The sequence below is a fragment of the Lacerta agilis genome, chromosome 8 (genome assembly GCF_009819535.1).
Source record: "Lacerta agilis isolate rLacAgi1 chromosome 8, rLacAgi1.pri, whole genome shotgun sequence".
NCBI lineage: Eukaryota > Metazoa > Chordata > Lepidosauria > Squamata > Lacertidae > Lacerta > Lacerta agilis.
In genome coordinates this window covers 910,124-925,781 of record NC_046319.1, presented here as the reverse complement: position 1 = coordinate 925,781, position 15,658 = coordinate 910,124, and the positions used below count along the sequence as shown (strand labels likewise).

Sequence of the window (15,658 nt, the reverse complement as noted above, 5' to 3'; positions counted from 1 at the left end):
ATTCTGTACTCAGGCAATCAGAATTCTTCACCAAGAGCAGCTGAATTCTGTAATTGTTCTAAATCCTGCAGATCAATCAAATTTGCATATTTCTTTTATTTACTATAATTTTAGCATTGCAAGGGGACATAAACACTACCATGTGATTAACTTGCTGATTTACTTTGATTTCTGAGACATCAGCACATTTTCAGACAATAGGGATAGAAATGTGCATTTTATTAAATCAAACCTGAGATTTTTCAGAAGCTCAGCTCAAGCTTTTTGGCTTTGGAGCTTATTTTTGTTGCTAAAACACAATCATTTCATTGCAGGATTTTGGGTTTTGATATTGCAGTTTTAGCCAAGGCACTAAGAGCCTTCCAATACCTTGCCAGCTTGAGGCACAAGAAGCCAGAAAAACTGGTAGATATATTTTCTTTTCCTGCAACAGATGCTTAGCTGCCTTTAATGATTCTTCATTACCTTGCACTCTGCATCGGTTCTAGTGTCATCTCAGTTTGATTCTGGGCTGCAAGTTTCAAAGGGAAGTGAGAAAGAAATGTCCTACACAACTTTTTGTCAAAACTTCACAAGTCACTGTAAGGATTTTGGAGCTGACTTTAACCTATTTGTGCCCCTCAAATGCTGTTTGCTTCTTGATGCAACAGACTATGGCAGCTGCTCAGTAATGTGGCAGTCTTTTGGGCATCCTCCTGCTGGTCACTCTTCCTCCCTCCCTGCATCCGTATGTTTGTTACCTGTACTTAAACGCCAACATTTGGCTGAATCATTTTTTCCTCATTCTCAGATTTGTGATTGTCCGGCGGGAGAAGCTTATCCAAGACCATATGGCAAAGCTGAAACTGAATCTCCGGCCTGTAGTTGTAGATCCAGAATGCCTACGCTGGACTCCTGTCATTGTCTCAAACTCAGTGGTTTCAGAGGATGAAGAAGAAGAAGCTGAAGATGGGGAAAATGAAGAGCAGCAGCAGCAAAGGGAAAGAGAGGTAGAGGTCAGTTTGGAATAGATATTTATATATGCATGCAATTGTGGGGTAATTAGCAAAGCAGCCACACGTGTGCCCTGTATGGCAGAGGGATGGAAAGGTAGCTTAAAAGTGCAGATGGCTAAAAGCCCGCTGGAGTTGCTCAGGAACGTAATGGGAAAATTGGATCCCCTTCATCTTTCCATCAAGCCTGTATTGATTTGCCCTACCTCTACATATGCCACATTGGGAGGAATTTTATTTGAAAAGGTGGGGTAGGAACAAATAAACATGAAACTTTGTTATCCTGAGCCAAACCATTATTTATTGTTTAAATTTATATCTAGTGCTTCCTCCCAAAGGAGTGAGTCCAGGGCAGCAAACAAGAAAACACAAAAACTAACAAAATATTTAGAATGCTAAGAACATCTGAGAACATTTAAAAACAGCCACGTATCCTCACAGCTAATAATTTCCAGGTTGCTAGAAATAGGAAGCGAGTGTGGTGCAATGATTAGAGTGTTGGACTAGGACCCAGGAGACCAAATTCAGGACCCCCCACCACTGGCCATGTAGCTCACTGGATGACCTTGGACCAGTCCTTGCCTCTCAGCCTAATCTACCTCTCAGAGTTGTTGTGGAGATTATATTAGGGGGAGAACCATGCACGCCACCTTGAGCTCCTTGGGCAAAGGGTGGGATATAAACACATTAGGCCAGAAAATTAAATTAGTATGTTGTAGCCATTAAATACCTGGACAAATGGAAATGTTTTTTAAAAACCCCTGAATGTTGTGGAAGGTGTTCCATAAGTGAGGAACCAGTACTGCAGTGCTGGCCAAACTTGGCCCTCCAGCTGTTTTGGGACTACAATTCCCATCATCTTTTACCACTGGCCCTGTTACCTAGGGATGATGGGAGTTGTAGTCCCAAAACAGCTGGAGGGCCAAGTTTGGCCATCACTGCAGTACTGAGAAGGCCCTGCCGTGGGTCAACGTCAATCAGGAAGTCCCCAGAAGGGGTGGCACTTCCAAAAGGGCCTGCTTTGATGGTTTTCGGGCCCGAGGTGGTTGGTATTGAGGGAGGCTGTCTTGGGTCCTAAGCCTTTTAGGGTTTGTTTACTGGTACAAATTCAGACTGGTAGCTCACTGGCAGCCAGTGAAGCACTTTCAGGACCAGGACACATGGTCATTGCCCCACTCACCAACCTAGCAACCTTATTCTGCTGTAACTGCAGCTTCTGGATTGTATTCAGTCACTAGAGCATGGGCAACTGAGGTCAGGCTAATAGCTGGCAAACCAGCCTAATTTGGGTGCCATCACTCCTAGCTGCAGAAGCCACCTGGCTGGAATCTAGGAATGATCTCGAACTGCAAACCTGTTCCTTCAAGGGACGGTGCAAGCTGTCTACCTTATTTCTGGACCTGAGAATCACCCACTGTTTAGTCTCAGTATATTGGCCTTTATCTAGCTCATCACTTCAGCCAGGCACCAGTCCAACCCCACATCTTTTGCTGATTTAGATGGAAGGAGGGAGAGGAAGAGAGCTGTGTGATATTAACATATAAATGTTGAATTAGCTAACAGGGAGGTATTTGGGAGAGGAAAACTGGAGGGGAATCAGAAGAAAGGAAAGGTGGACATGACCAGGAGTTGTGGAATCAAGGAGGGATCAAGATTTTTCCAATCTTTGGCTGCAAGCTTGTACTTTAAATGCAGAACCAACTTTCCCAGCAACCTGATGTCTGTAGGAATAAACAGTTGCAAGAAAGTCTGAAATAAAATAGTTTGGTTTTCTTCTTTGCACTAGGTGATCAAATCTGTATCCTGGGAGAAAAAAGAGAGAGAGTCTTACTTTCCTCTGGAGAGTGAAAAAAAGCCAGACATTGTTTCTCCAGCCAATTCTGTGCGGCCACACAAACAAAGTCTTCCCCTTGCTGGTCTTCCTGCAAACAACCAGATGCCACGGAGGGGCCGTCGGAAGAACAAACAGTCGCGGGAGTCCTTTGCAGAGAAGGATTTGAAACTGCTTTTAGAGGAGAAGTCAGCCATGGCCAGGGGAGGTCGCTGTGGGGAGTGTCAGGAAAAGGCGGCTGCGGCTGCTGCGGCTGCTGCTGCTGCAGCTGCTTCCCGAGAGAGATTTGGGGAGAGTGAAGAGAGAACTACTTCCTCCCAGGGACAGTGTGGCAAATGTGAGGAAAAGTCCCCAGCTCCCCGGGGGCACTTTGGCAAAGATGAGGAAAAGTCCCCCATCTCCCATGGGCAGTATAGCAAAGGGGAGAAGCCCTCGGTGACGCAGAGGAGATACAGCGAAGGCATGGAAGTGTGGAGAGGGCAGCTTAAGACCCACGAGCCCCTCAAAGGCAGACTCTCCAAGGAGTGCGACCGAATACCCCGGCAACACCGCGAGGGTGAGAGGACACTGCCAAGGCACTTCAGTGAGAGCAGCGAAGAGGAGGGCGAGGAGCCTGCCAGCCCCTGCTCCACTTCCCCACCAGTTCTCACCAAACCCACTTTGAAGCGAAAGGTATGTCTTTCTCCCTTTCTGTCTGCTCAGCAGCTCCACACAACACTGAGCTTTTCTCCTTGTAGCTTCACATTGAACCCTTTTGCCTGTGTTAGCTTCTGCTTGCCTGTTGAACCTCTCTCATTCCCTGGATAGGTTTCTTAAAAGCTATTGAGTCTGTAGGCTTTATGTGCATGTGTAAGAAGGTGATCATATTCAGGACTGTGTATGCTTTTAATAATAATAAGCCCAGAAAAACTTAATTTTGTAATGTCGTTTTTTGCAAATTTACTGTTTTACAAGTAGCAGTTCAGGGAGGGGAAACCCCCCCCCCCCAATTTTGCTAGTTAAGGGAGAGACATGCAGGGCACTGACGTCCCACTCACAACCATTGGGACTCTTATCCAGCAGGTCTTCTGGCTTCTGAGATTTTGCCCATACTTCCAGACACATGTTAAGTCAGACAGTGCCAGAAACTTTGCTGCTTTTTCTTTTTTCTAAATGAATGCAGAGACTCTCAGGAAGCAAACTCTCAACGCACTGCTGCACTCCATTTGTTTATTCTGCTCTGTTGTTGCATCATGCACATGGCCCTAGTCATATTTGTGAGATTCATATTCTAAAGAAAGGATGGGAAGCCTGTGGCCCTCCAGATGTTGGTGGACTCCAATTCCTGTCAGCCCCAGCCAGCACAGTCAGTTATCAGGGATGATGGGAGATGTCGCCCCACAACATCTGGTGGGCCCTAGATTCCCCATCCATTTTTAAAGGTTTATCTTTGTGCCAGGGAAAGGCAGTAGGTTTAGACTTTGAAAGGGAGCCCTAGGATATTGAGGACTTCTCTCAATGGGCAGAGAATGTCTCCAGAGGTCTCTTTGTTGCAGCTACAGTTAGTTCTCTACTATCTGTATTCTGATGGTAGGTGCAGTGAGGGGCCTGGCATGCCCTTGACACCGGTGTGTGTGTGTGTGTGTGTGTGTGTGTGTGTGTGTGTGTGTGTAGGGTGGAATATGCCAGTCCTGAAACTGGAGTACTTACATGTTCTTCTCCAATCGCCTCCCCTCCTTCCTGTCCTAGCCAATGTGAGCCCAGCTGGTGGCCATAGGAAATGACCATGGCCCTACCCAGATGTCTCCTCTTTGCATGCTATAGGGCTACTCTCTCTGTTAGTTCCCACTTTCAGTGGGAAACTTGCCTCACTGAGTTGTGCTGTATGTAACCATCTGTCACTTGGTTTGTGCAGAAGCCCATTCCCCGGAAGAGGCGGGTCCGCAAGCGCAAATATCACAACAGCAGCGTTGTGACAGAAACCATCTCTGAAACAACTGAGGTCCTGGATGAGCCTTTTGAGGACTCCGATTCTGAAAGGCCCATGCCCCAACTGGAGCCCACCTTTGAGATGGAGGACGAGGAGGATGAGGAAGAAAGTGAACTGTTCCCGAGAGGATATCTTCGCCGGCTCTCTCCCCAAGGCTCCCTCAGGCACAGGTCCTCCTCAAAGAGAGGATCTCAGGGTGGAGAGGAGTCGGACGGTGCCACTGGTAGGTTTTGTCAGTGGCTGCTTCAGTGCAGTGTAACCTGCCATAAGAAAGGTAGCTAACTGCTCCCTCCCTGCACTCAGTGCCCATAGGAAACATACAAGATTGCCCAGTTCCAGGAATACATGACTTTTCCGGTATAGGAGTTATGCAGTGTGTGGCATTCGCTCCATCCCATTCTGCCACCCAGCTGCCCTGCAGCATGTCGAAGGGGAGAAATGCTCTCGTGTGGTTGGACTGAGGAGGAGCTGTGGAGACCAGTTGGAAGCTGCGAAGGGGCAGCAGGAAAGGGGGTTGCAGGATCGCCAGAGCTGTGACAGCTAGGGAAGGAAAGGTGGGGAGAGCATGGATGTGGGAAAAGACAAAGGGCAAGGGTTGCCAGAGCCCTTGGAACAAGGGCAACCTATGACACACACACACTGGGTTCTTGGGCTTCCGCCAGCCAGTATGGCCATGAGTGTTGCCAGCTAAAACATCCGGAGGGCCACAGGTTCCCCGTTCCTGCCTTGGGTGGCAATGAAACTTCTGTTGAAAGGGATGAGGGCAAAGGCTAAGCCCCAGGGGGCCAGTTGGTGACATACAACCTGCTTAAGGAACTGGGATGAACTCCATGGCTTACTGGTAGGGGTGGGATGGGGGAATTCAACAACAACAGCAACAATGAACAATCTTACCAGTGCAGGCACCTGTTGTCCCTCCTTTCACCTGGTGGTAAGAGTGGAAGGTAAAGCACCCACTTCCATCACATAGCCTGTTAGTTTCAGTGTGGTTCATTTAGTTAGATCAGTCTGTCACTGCAAAGCAGAAGCACAGGCATTTTGAATCCTGTAGTCAGCAAGTATGAACCAAAGGCTCTCAGCAACCGGATACCATCTCCAACTGGCCTAGTTTTTGTGCAGGTGCTGTTTTTGTGTTTTGTTTATATCCATGATGAAAACAAGGCATTTTATCAGAATAATTCTTTATAGCAATCCTTTCCAGTATTTCAGCCAAAAGCTTACTCCTAAGGGGTACGCAGAATGGACTGCACAGTACATAATGTATAATGTCCTCTGCATTGGCTTTAGATTCCCCAAGAGTAGATTTACAGGAATCTCTTTAAGTACCTTCTTTCTAGATTAGCTGAATGCCTTTTCTGGAATCAGAGCTGTAAAAGCATTCCTCAGAGAACAGAATACAGTATAAGATCATAAAACTAAGTTACATAATAGAAAGCAATATCATTGAGGATGTTCTGTGTCTACCTGTGTGTCTGATCCTCCACTCATCTGTTACCAAGCCATTATAAGACAGTAGCAGCCCACATTTCTTCATCTAATAGGCTGTTACCTTCAAATTGCATTTGTTCAGTTCCATAAGAACTGGAATTGGTTCATTCTTCACCCCCCTACCACTCTCCCTTTGCCGTCGATAACATTGTGGGAAAGTTCATGCTAGGCCAGGGGTCCCCAAACTTACCTGGCCTTGGGCTGGTTCCTCTGGTGCTGATTGTGCGGCGGGCCAGAGGGTGGGGGAGTGCGTGCCCATACGTGCGCACACTCGCTTTTTTGCGGCACGGCACCGGAAATAGCTTGTGCGTGTGCACATGGACCCCCACAGACCCAGAAGTGCACCGGAAATGACGCATGCGCACAAGCTATTTCCGGTGCCACGCCGACCCGGAGATGGGCAGCCGCGCCGCTCCGTACTAGTAAGAGCGGGTGGCAGGGGTCGGATAATTGGCTTGTGTGGGTTGCATCCGGCCAGCAGGCCTTAGTTTAGGGAAGCCTGTGTTAGGCTGTAGCTTTTTAACCCTCTTCAAAGTGCTTTTGCATCTAGTCTTGAATTTAGACTACTAAGCTGCATTTAACCTTTAAGAGGTTAAACGGCAGTCACTAAGCCCAGATGTCCCTGTTAAGTGTAATTTTGTAGTAACCTGTTAGGCACCTCTTTCACATCTGTCAAAAGTTTATACTTAATCCTTGGTTTTTTCCCTTGCCATACAAATTTTGGGAGCCTCTTTTGCCATATGTTGAATTGTCCTGTTCCACTGATAATTGGGATTGTTTGAAATAAAAAAAACATTTTGAAATAAAAATAAAATAAAAATATTTTATTTTTGAAATAAAAATAACGGAGCAATGGATTCAGACTACAAGAAAGAAGATTCCACCTAAACATTAGGAAGAACTTCCTGACAGTGAGAGCTGTTCGGCAGTGGAATTTGCTACCAAGGAGTGTGGTGGAGTCTCCTTCTTTGGAGGTCTTTAAGCAGAGGCTTGACAGCCATCTGTCAGGAATTCTTTGATGGTGTTTCCTGCTTGGCAGGGGGTTGGACTGATGGCCCTTGGGGTCTCTTCCAACTCTATGATTCTATGATTCTATGAACATTCTCGGTAGCACGTTCATTTTTATCGCAGAGATTCTTCCCATAAATGATAATTTCGTTCTTGTCCAAATCTCTAAATCTCTCTTGACCTCATTCCACACTTTTTCATAATTATCTTTAAAGAGGTTTATGTTTTTAGATGTAAGCCAGACTCCCAGATATTTTACTTTTTTCGCTATTGTCATTCCTGTTTTCTGTTGTAGTTCACCTATTTCATTACTATCCACATTCTTAGTTAATAATTTCATTTGGATTTATTAAGTATAAAACCAGCTAGTTGCCCATATTCTTCTATTTTGTCCAGCGCTTCCACTGCTCTGGATATTGGTTGTTTTAATGTCAATACCAAATCATCTGCAAAGGCCTTTAACTCTTTTGAACCAATTCTAATCCCCTTTATTTCTTTCGTTACCTGTAATTTCTTTAACAAGACCTCTAATACTGTTATAAATAGCAATGGTGACAGCGGGCACCCCTGTCTAGTTCATTTTGTTATCTCAATTTTGTCCGTAAGATTCTTATTAATCAATAATTTCACATGTTGTTCAGAATATATAGCATAAATACCATTTAAAAAATCCACCATTTCCAAATTTCTTTTCATAAAATACCAAGACACATTGTCAAATGCTTTCTCAGCATCAATAAACATCATCACAGCTTATTTATCTCTCCTGGAATACAAATACCCAATTAAATTAAATCAACTATGTTTCTTACATTGTCTGTCATCTGTCTCGCCTTGTTTAGGAATTAACGTGATATAGGCCTCTCTCCAGGTCTCCGGAGTTTTATTTCCCAATAAAATGCTGTTCATTAATCCATTAGAGGAGGTGACAATTGTTCCATATACCGTCTGGAGCCATGTACTCCTTCTCCACCAGCCCATTGGCTTGTTTCATCTCTCACTTGATTGACATCTCACTGGCCAGCATCTCTTGTTCTGGCTGCTCACCTTTGGTTGAGAGCTCTTTGGGTTTGTGCCCTTTCGAGGCTTGATGTGTAAATGCAATACCTGGGAAGGTAGGAGAGAGAGAAAGCAGTTTCAGGTCAGGAGACCCAGCTGAATCTCCTTCCTCTAACACACCAGCCCCACCCCCCAATAGATGTGCAGTTTGTTCTTTAGGTAGGGCTACAAGGTTTAATTAGTAGACTAAATCTTCAGTCAGTCAACTGTGGGGGCAACAATTGAGTGAAAAAGACAGCTTGAAATACAGTATTTATTTCGGATAAGGAGTGGTAACTTGCTAAATTGCACATTACCTTGAACTTGCTGTAACATCTTAGAGAAGCAGCTCTATAGAGCTTTTGGCAGTATGTAATATTAACAGACAGATGGTTAATCAACTGCAGATATTTCAACTGCAAGCCCTAGTGAGGAATTGGGATGAGAGCTCCAACTGCTTAACCTTTCCCTCCTCCTTTTCCCTCATTTTTTAGGCTCTCCTACCTTGAAACCAGTCTCGGTGCTGAGAAAATGTGAAACGAAAGATTCCCCACTCCAGCCAGACACTTCCACCCCCATGAAGAAGAAGAAGGGCTGGCCTAAGGGCAAAAGCCGCAAGCCCATCCACTGGAAGAAGAGGCCTGGCCGCAAGCCAGGCTTCAAGCTGAAGAGAGGGAAGGTCTTGGCAGCTGTCACCGAAGAGGCAGCTGACCCCACGGAAGCCGCTTTGAAACCAGGCCGCAAACCAAAAGTGCAGGAGAAGGAAGAGCCTGTTGAGCAGAAGGAAGAGCTTCTGCATGTGGCAGAGGAAAGGAAAGAAGAAGAAGGGCCTCCAGAAGTTGGGGACCTGGGAGAGGAAGACGAAGGTGCAGCTGCCAGTGAGGCAAGAGGGGCTTCTCCTTTAGGCAGCAGCAGCAGCAGCCCAGCAGCAGAAGTTAAGGAACCTGACATGGAGGAAGAGGTGGAGAAGCCCCAGAGCCTCGGAGAGCAGAGGCAGTCAGAAGAAGAGCAGCCGGAGATGGAAGAACCTGAGCGTGAAGAGGAGGAGGAGGAGGAAGAGGAAGTGGCAGCTGTGGCAAACCAGAATGAAGACCACGATGCGGATGACGAAGAAGATGATGGGCAGGTGGAGCCTGCCAAGAAGAATGAACTGGAAGAGCAGGCAGCAACAGAGGGGCTGAAGGAAGAGCCTGACACTCAGGAGTCTTTTTTAGAAACAAGCACACAGGACAGCAGAGAAGAAGATGTCAAGAACAAGAGTGAGGGAGAGGCAGATTCTGAGGAGGAGCAAGCCTCCCATGAGACATCGGTGGGATCAGATCCCGTTCCTGGTTCCGAAGATGACCAAGAGGAAGAGCAGCATGCTAAGGAAGGATTAATTGAGCTGAAGGAAGAGGAGCCAATCCCTCACAGCGAACTGGATCTTGAAACCGTCCAAGCAGTGCAGTCCTTGACGCAGGAGGAGGAGAACAGTGAGCACGACGTAGCCTACCAGGATTGCGAGGAGACCCTGGCGGCTTGTCAGAACCTGCAGAGCTACACCCAAGCTGAAGAGGATCCTCAGATGTCTATGGTTGAGGACTGCCCGGCCTCGGAACATAACAGCCCCATCTCCTCTGTCCAGTCTCACCCTAGCCAGTCGGTGCGCTCCGTCAGTAGCCCCAGCGTGCCCAGTGCCCTGGAGAGCGGCTTCACCCAGATAAGCCCCGAGCAAGGCTCTCTCTCCGCACCTTCTATGCAGAACATGGAGACCAGCCCCATGATGGATGTGCCTTCCGTATCGGACCATTCTCAGCAGGTGGTGGACAGTGGCTTCAGCGACCTTGGCAGCATCGAGAGCACAACAGAGAACTACGAGAATCCCAGCAGCTACGACTCGACCATGGGTGGCAGCATCTGCGGGAACAACTCGTCTCAGAGCAGCTGTTCCTACGGCGGCCTGTCGTCCTCCAGCAGCCTCACCCAGAACAGTTGTGTCGTCACCCAGCAAATAGCCAGCATGGGCAACAGCTGCAGCATGATGCCCCAGGGCAACGTCCAGCCCGCCACAAACTGCAATATCAAGTCCCCCCAGAGCTGCGTGGTTGAAAGGCCTCCGAGTAACCAGCAGCCGGCGGCACAGCCCCCCCAGCCCCAGCAGCCCCAGCAGCCCCAGCCCCCTCCTCCAGCGCAGCAACAGCAGCCTTCCTTGTCCCAGTGTAGCATGAACAATAGCTTCACTCCAGCCCCCATGATCATGGAAATCCCGGAATCTGGCAGCACGGGCAACATAAGCATCTACGAGAGGATTCCTGGGGATTTTGGTGCCGGTGGCTACTCCCAGCCTTCGGCCACCTTCAGCCTAGCCAAGTTGCAGCAGCTGACCAACACCATAATGGACCCTCATGCCATGCCTTACAGCCATTCCCCCGCTGTGACTTCCTATGCAACCAGCGTGTCTTTGTCCAACACCGGCCTGGCGCAGCTGGCTCCGTCTCACCCGTTGGCCGGGACGCCCCAAGCACAAGCCACCATGACACCCCCTCCCAACTTGGCGTCCACCACCATGAACCTCGCCTCGCCCCTCCTCCAGTGCAACATGTCCACCACCAACATTGGCATCCCCCACACCCAGAGGCTGCAGGGGCAGATGCCCGTCAAAGGGCACATCTCCATCCGTTCCAAGTCGGCACCCTTGCCCTCAGCGGCTGCTCACCAGCAGCAGCTCTACGGGCGCAGCCCCCCTGCGGTTGCCATGCAGGCCGGCCCCCGAGCGCTGGCTGTCCAGCGCGGCATGAACATGGGGGTGAACCTGATGCCAACCGCCCCTTACAACGTCAACTCCATGAATATGAATACCCTGAATGCTATGAACAGCTACCGGATGACCCAGCCCATGATGAACAGCAGCTACCATAGCAACCCTGCCTACATGAACCAGACAGCCCAGTATCCTATGCAGATGCAAATGGGAATGATGGGGAGCCAGGCCTATCCCCAGCAGCCTATGCAGCCAAACCCTCACGGGAACATGATGTACACTGGCCCCTCTCATCACAGCTACATGAATGCTGCTGGGGTCCCCAAGCAGTCTCTCAACGGACCCTACATGAGAAGATGAGCAAGAGAAACTTGCCGTCTTTAAAGAACTAACTGAAATCTCTCTATAAATAAAGGAACCTTTTATACTGACAAACCAGAGACAATGGACCTTTTTCCAGTTAAATATTGCTGTAGATCTTAGATGGGGTTTTGTTCCCTTTGGGTTTATTTTATTTTATTTTATTTTTAGGGGGCCTGGTCTTTATTCTTTTCACGTTTTGTGGGGTTCTTTTGGTTTGGGTCTTTGTTTTCCCTTCATGATCCTGAAACACTTCACAGTTCAAATCCATTTTTAAAATGGGGTTTGGGTTTACTTTTATTTTTTTCAGGGAGGGAATTGAAAATGTGCACAAAACCGTTCTGTAATTTAACAAAGAGTCTTACTTTGCTGACCATCTGGGCAGAGTGTTTAAAACTGTCATATTATCTCATTTTCAGCCGCCATATTCTTTCTCCTCCTCCATTTGTCCCTTGTGCACAGCTCCTAAGATGGCGCCATCTCTAAAGGTCAGATCCTTCCCACCCTCCCCTAGCTTCTCTTTCCTACTTCAGGCCCAACAGCAGGCTTTGAGGTGGTGACTTAAGGATGGGATAATAGAGCCCAAGGCAAACTTTCTGGTCCTCTTCTGCCATCCCTCCAGAAATAGGAACTCTGTCCCCACCTTTCTCTCTCTGAACTAAAATACAGTTTAAATGTAACTTCAAAAGTGCGCCCATTGCCTTCATCCCAGACTGCTTAGCCTAGCAGCATCATATTGAGAACAAGCTAAGTGCAGCCGGAAAGCGGGGCGGGGCGGGGGTTAGGGAGATGGGATGCTCAGTAAGCCCTGCAGCTGGAAATCTGGCATGTGAATCTTGGGACACAATTCTGCTTATGGACTGAGATTCCGAAGGTTCTTGCACCCCCTTGAGAGTTGGGGTGCACATTTCAATGGCTGTCAAGAGCCTGCACCTTCTTCCCTGGCTGGCCTGTTGCTAGCACTGCTGAGTGTAGGCCTCTTTGCTCCCCCTGCCCCAAGGTGCACCGCAGGGCTCTAGCAGCTTGCAGAGGGTCACTCTTGGGTGTTCCTTCAGCTGTGTGTGTCTGGGGGACCAGGGGAGGGAATGCGAGGGAGACAGGAGGGCAGGGCAAGTCTGTGCAGTGCAATCCATCCCGTCATCCTGTGAAGAGATGCCAGGCCCGTGGGCACATCATCAACTAACGATAAGGAGGGGGACATGTAGCTTATCCTTCTAATGTAAAATTCTCTGTATATTCCTGTAGAGCTACAGACGCACTTAGATTGACTTAGATGTGTAAAGATTTTTTTTTCAAAGAAACCTGAAAGGCAGTTGTGGAAGGGGGGAGGGGGGTTCAACTGCACTAAAATGGACTTCCTCTATACTGTTGAGTATAAAAGCAGAATTCCAGGGGCTTCCAGCCCTCATTTTCTCTTAGTTCTTCAGCATGTGTACAAGGCTGTGTAGGATCCTTGTCCCTGTATATATCTATGAATCCAGGCTCACCTCATCTGTGTCGAAAGACGTCTCGGGCTGCCCTCTCCTTCCTTCCTTCCTTCCCTGGTCATCTGAGCTGGCATTGCTTCCTGGTTGCAGGGGGGGCGGGGCGTTGTTGGGGTGTCAAAAGCAAAGCTGTTGGCACAAGGGCCATGTAATTTTTTTATTATTATTATTTGTCTGCTGTTAACCTTTTTCGGTTTTGGGTTTTTTGTATGGTTTTTAAAAATCAATTGGGCAGCTCCCTCTTTTCCACAAACCTTTGTGACTGTAGAACTATTGTAGAGAACCCAATGTTCTTTTCTATATTATAAAAAAAAATCCGACACAGTAATATTGGTACATGTCATCCCCCCCACTTCTGTTTAAGAAATAATAATGATAATAATGATAATAATAATAATAATAATAATAATGTATTTTTAGCAAAATAAACTTGGTAATCTTCTAAAAGAAATTTAAAAAAAACTCACTGTTAGTGACTTTGATGCCTTTTAAAAAAAAGAGCTTTTTCATTTCATTCCATCTTTAAAATTTTTTATCTTTGTTGTAGAATATTAAAGACTATTTTAAGAAAGATGAAAATTCTCTTTAAAGAGATCTCTAGAGTGTGTGACTAGAGTTCCAGATGCCTCTAAAGCCGCATGTACAAAATGAAGCCGCGTCTATTCCTGTCTGTTTATATTTGCTTTTCCTGTTTTGTAACTTCTTTGTACTTCGTTCTTGGTGACTTGTAAGCTTAAAAAGGGGAAGGGGTGCCTGGATGATGAACCCTTTGTAATTCTCCATGTCATGCGCTCCCGGGCCGGCCGGCCTCCCTTCCTCTCCTTGTATGTAATATCACTTTTTCCCTCCCCCCTTTCTAGCAAGTACTTTCAAAAGAACTCTGTACATTTTAACATAAAAAATAAATTATGTTGAGCCATTTTGGATGTCTGGTTTTGCACATCAAATTTTTATTCCTCTGAAACGTTGGAGATCCAAAGCCAGCAAGGGGGCGCAGGGGTCTCTTTGGATACTTTGCATGCAGGATGTGTGTGTGTGTTAAGTTTATCAGTGCGAAAAATTCTAGACGTGCTATGACCCCCCCAATCCTCAGATGGCAATGAATGGAAGAGAGAATACTTTCAACAGCGCCAAAGCTTAATGTTTCTCTTATCTGACCAGAGCTCCTTATGAAGAGAAAATGATTGGTAAGCCACTCTGGGAATTGTAGTTCCATGAGTGGGGAGGGGAATAGGGATCTCCTATCCACTCTTAGCAAATACAACAAACTGCAGCTCCCATAATTCTTTGGGGGAAGCCATGACTTATTAAAGTTGGTATCCTAGTAATTTAAATGTACTGTGTGAATGTGGCCTAACTGTTCCCCTCAAAGCACCAGCTTGGTAGAGTCCTCCACTTACACTGAAGTTCATGACCTTAGCAGATTAGAGAACTGGGCCAAAGCAAACAAGATGAATTTTAACAGGGAGAAATGTAAAGTACTAGTAGTACATTATTACGGTCGACGACCAGCACACACACACACACACACACACACACACACACACACACACAAAGACACATACAGAATCAATAATAAATGCAATTTAAAATTGATCTGAGATTTGATCTAAAAGGGGTTGGCCATCTTAAAATTAAAGTACATTAAAATTAATAATTATTGCTTTAAAAGAATAAATTTAGAAATTAAAAAATAAACAATTCAGATTATTATAATACTTAAATCAAAAGTACTACACTTGGGCAAAAAAAATGAAAGGCACAAATACAGGATGGGTGACACCTGGCTTGAGAGCAGTACATGTGAAAAGGATCTAGGAGTCTTGGTAGACCATAATGCAGCAGCTAAAAAAGCCAATGCAATTCTGGGCTGCATCAAAAGGAGTATAGCATCTAGATCAAGGGAAGTAATAGTACCACTGTATTCCGCTCTGGTCAGACCTCACCTGGAATACTGTGTCCAGTTCTGGGCACCACAGTTCAAGAAGGATACTGACAAGCTGGAACGTGTCCAGAAGTGGGCAACCAAAATGGTCAAAGGCCCGGAAACGATGCCTTATGAGGAACAGCTTAGGGAGCTGGGTATGTTTAGCCTGGAGAAGAGAAGGTTAAGGGGTGATATGATAGCCATGTTCAAATATATAAAAGGATGTCATATAGAGGAGGGAGAAAGGTTGTTTTCTGCTGCTCCAGAGAAGCGGACACGGGGCAATGGATTCAAACTACAAGAAAGAAGATTCCACCTAAACATTAGGAAGAACTTCCTGACAGCAAGAGCTGTTCGAATGCTTTGATGGTGTTTCCTGCTTGGCAGGGGGTTGGACTGGATGGCCCTTGTGGTCTCTTCCAACTCTATGATTCTATGATTCATACAATAAATTGCAGTGAGACGCTGAGGCATGTGGGGATCAGGCTTGAGTGAGCCTATGTGCTCATGTCTTGGTTAGCTTATATCGGGGGGGGGGGATCTTTAGATTGGGCATCAAAATAGAAGCCTTCCATGGCTGGGTTAATCCCCTGGATTGCTAACTACAAAGTCTAATCAGAAAATTTCCAACTATCACCTGTGTTAGGAGGCAGCCTGGGGGGGCAGGGGGGGACTTGAACTCTGTCATAGTGAGCGTGCTTGTTCAAGAACTAGTAAAGCCTCCCGAAATGAAAGCTAAGCAACAGGAACAGCCTTCCAGATATTTGGACTACATCTCCTAGCTCCCAGCTGGAGCTAGGAGATAAGATGCTTGGCTGTAT

At 46.7% G+C, this 15,658-nt stretch overlaps 1 protein-coding gene across 1 annotated transcript in view; it reads left to right on the top strand.

The window, feature by feature from the left end:
• The window catches only part of KAT6A (lysine acetyltransferase 6A), a 68,260-nt gene extending 54,424 nt beyond the window's left edge, over positions 1-13,836 (top strand). The window contains exons 13-16 of the mRNA XM_033158988.1: positions 791-995; positions 2,779-3,495; positions 4,718-5,015; positions 8,821-13,836. Coding sequence (XP_033014879.1) covers positions 791-995; positions 2,779-3,495; positions 4,718-5,015; positions 8,821-11,426 — 3,826 coding nt within the window. The 3' untranslated portion in view covers positions 11,427-13,836. The remainder of the gene's footprint in view (positions 1-790; positions 996-2,778; positions 3,496-4,717; positions 5,016-8,820) is intronic.
• The last annotated feature ends 1,822 nt before the right edge of the window (positions 13,837-15,658 follow it).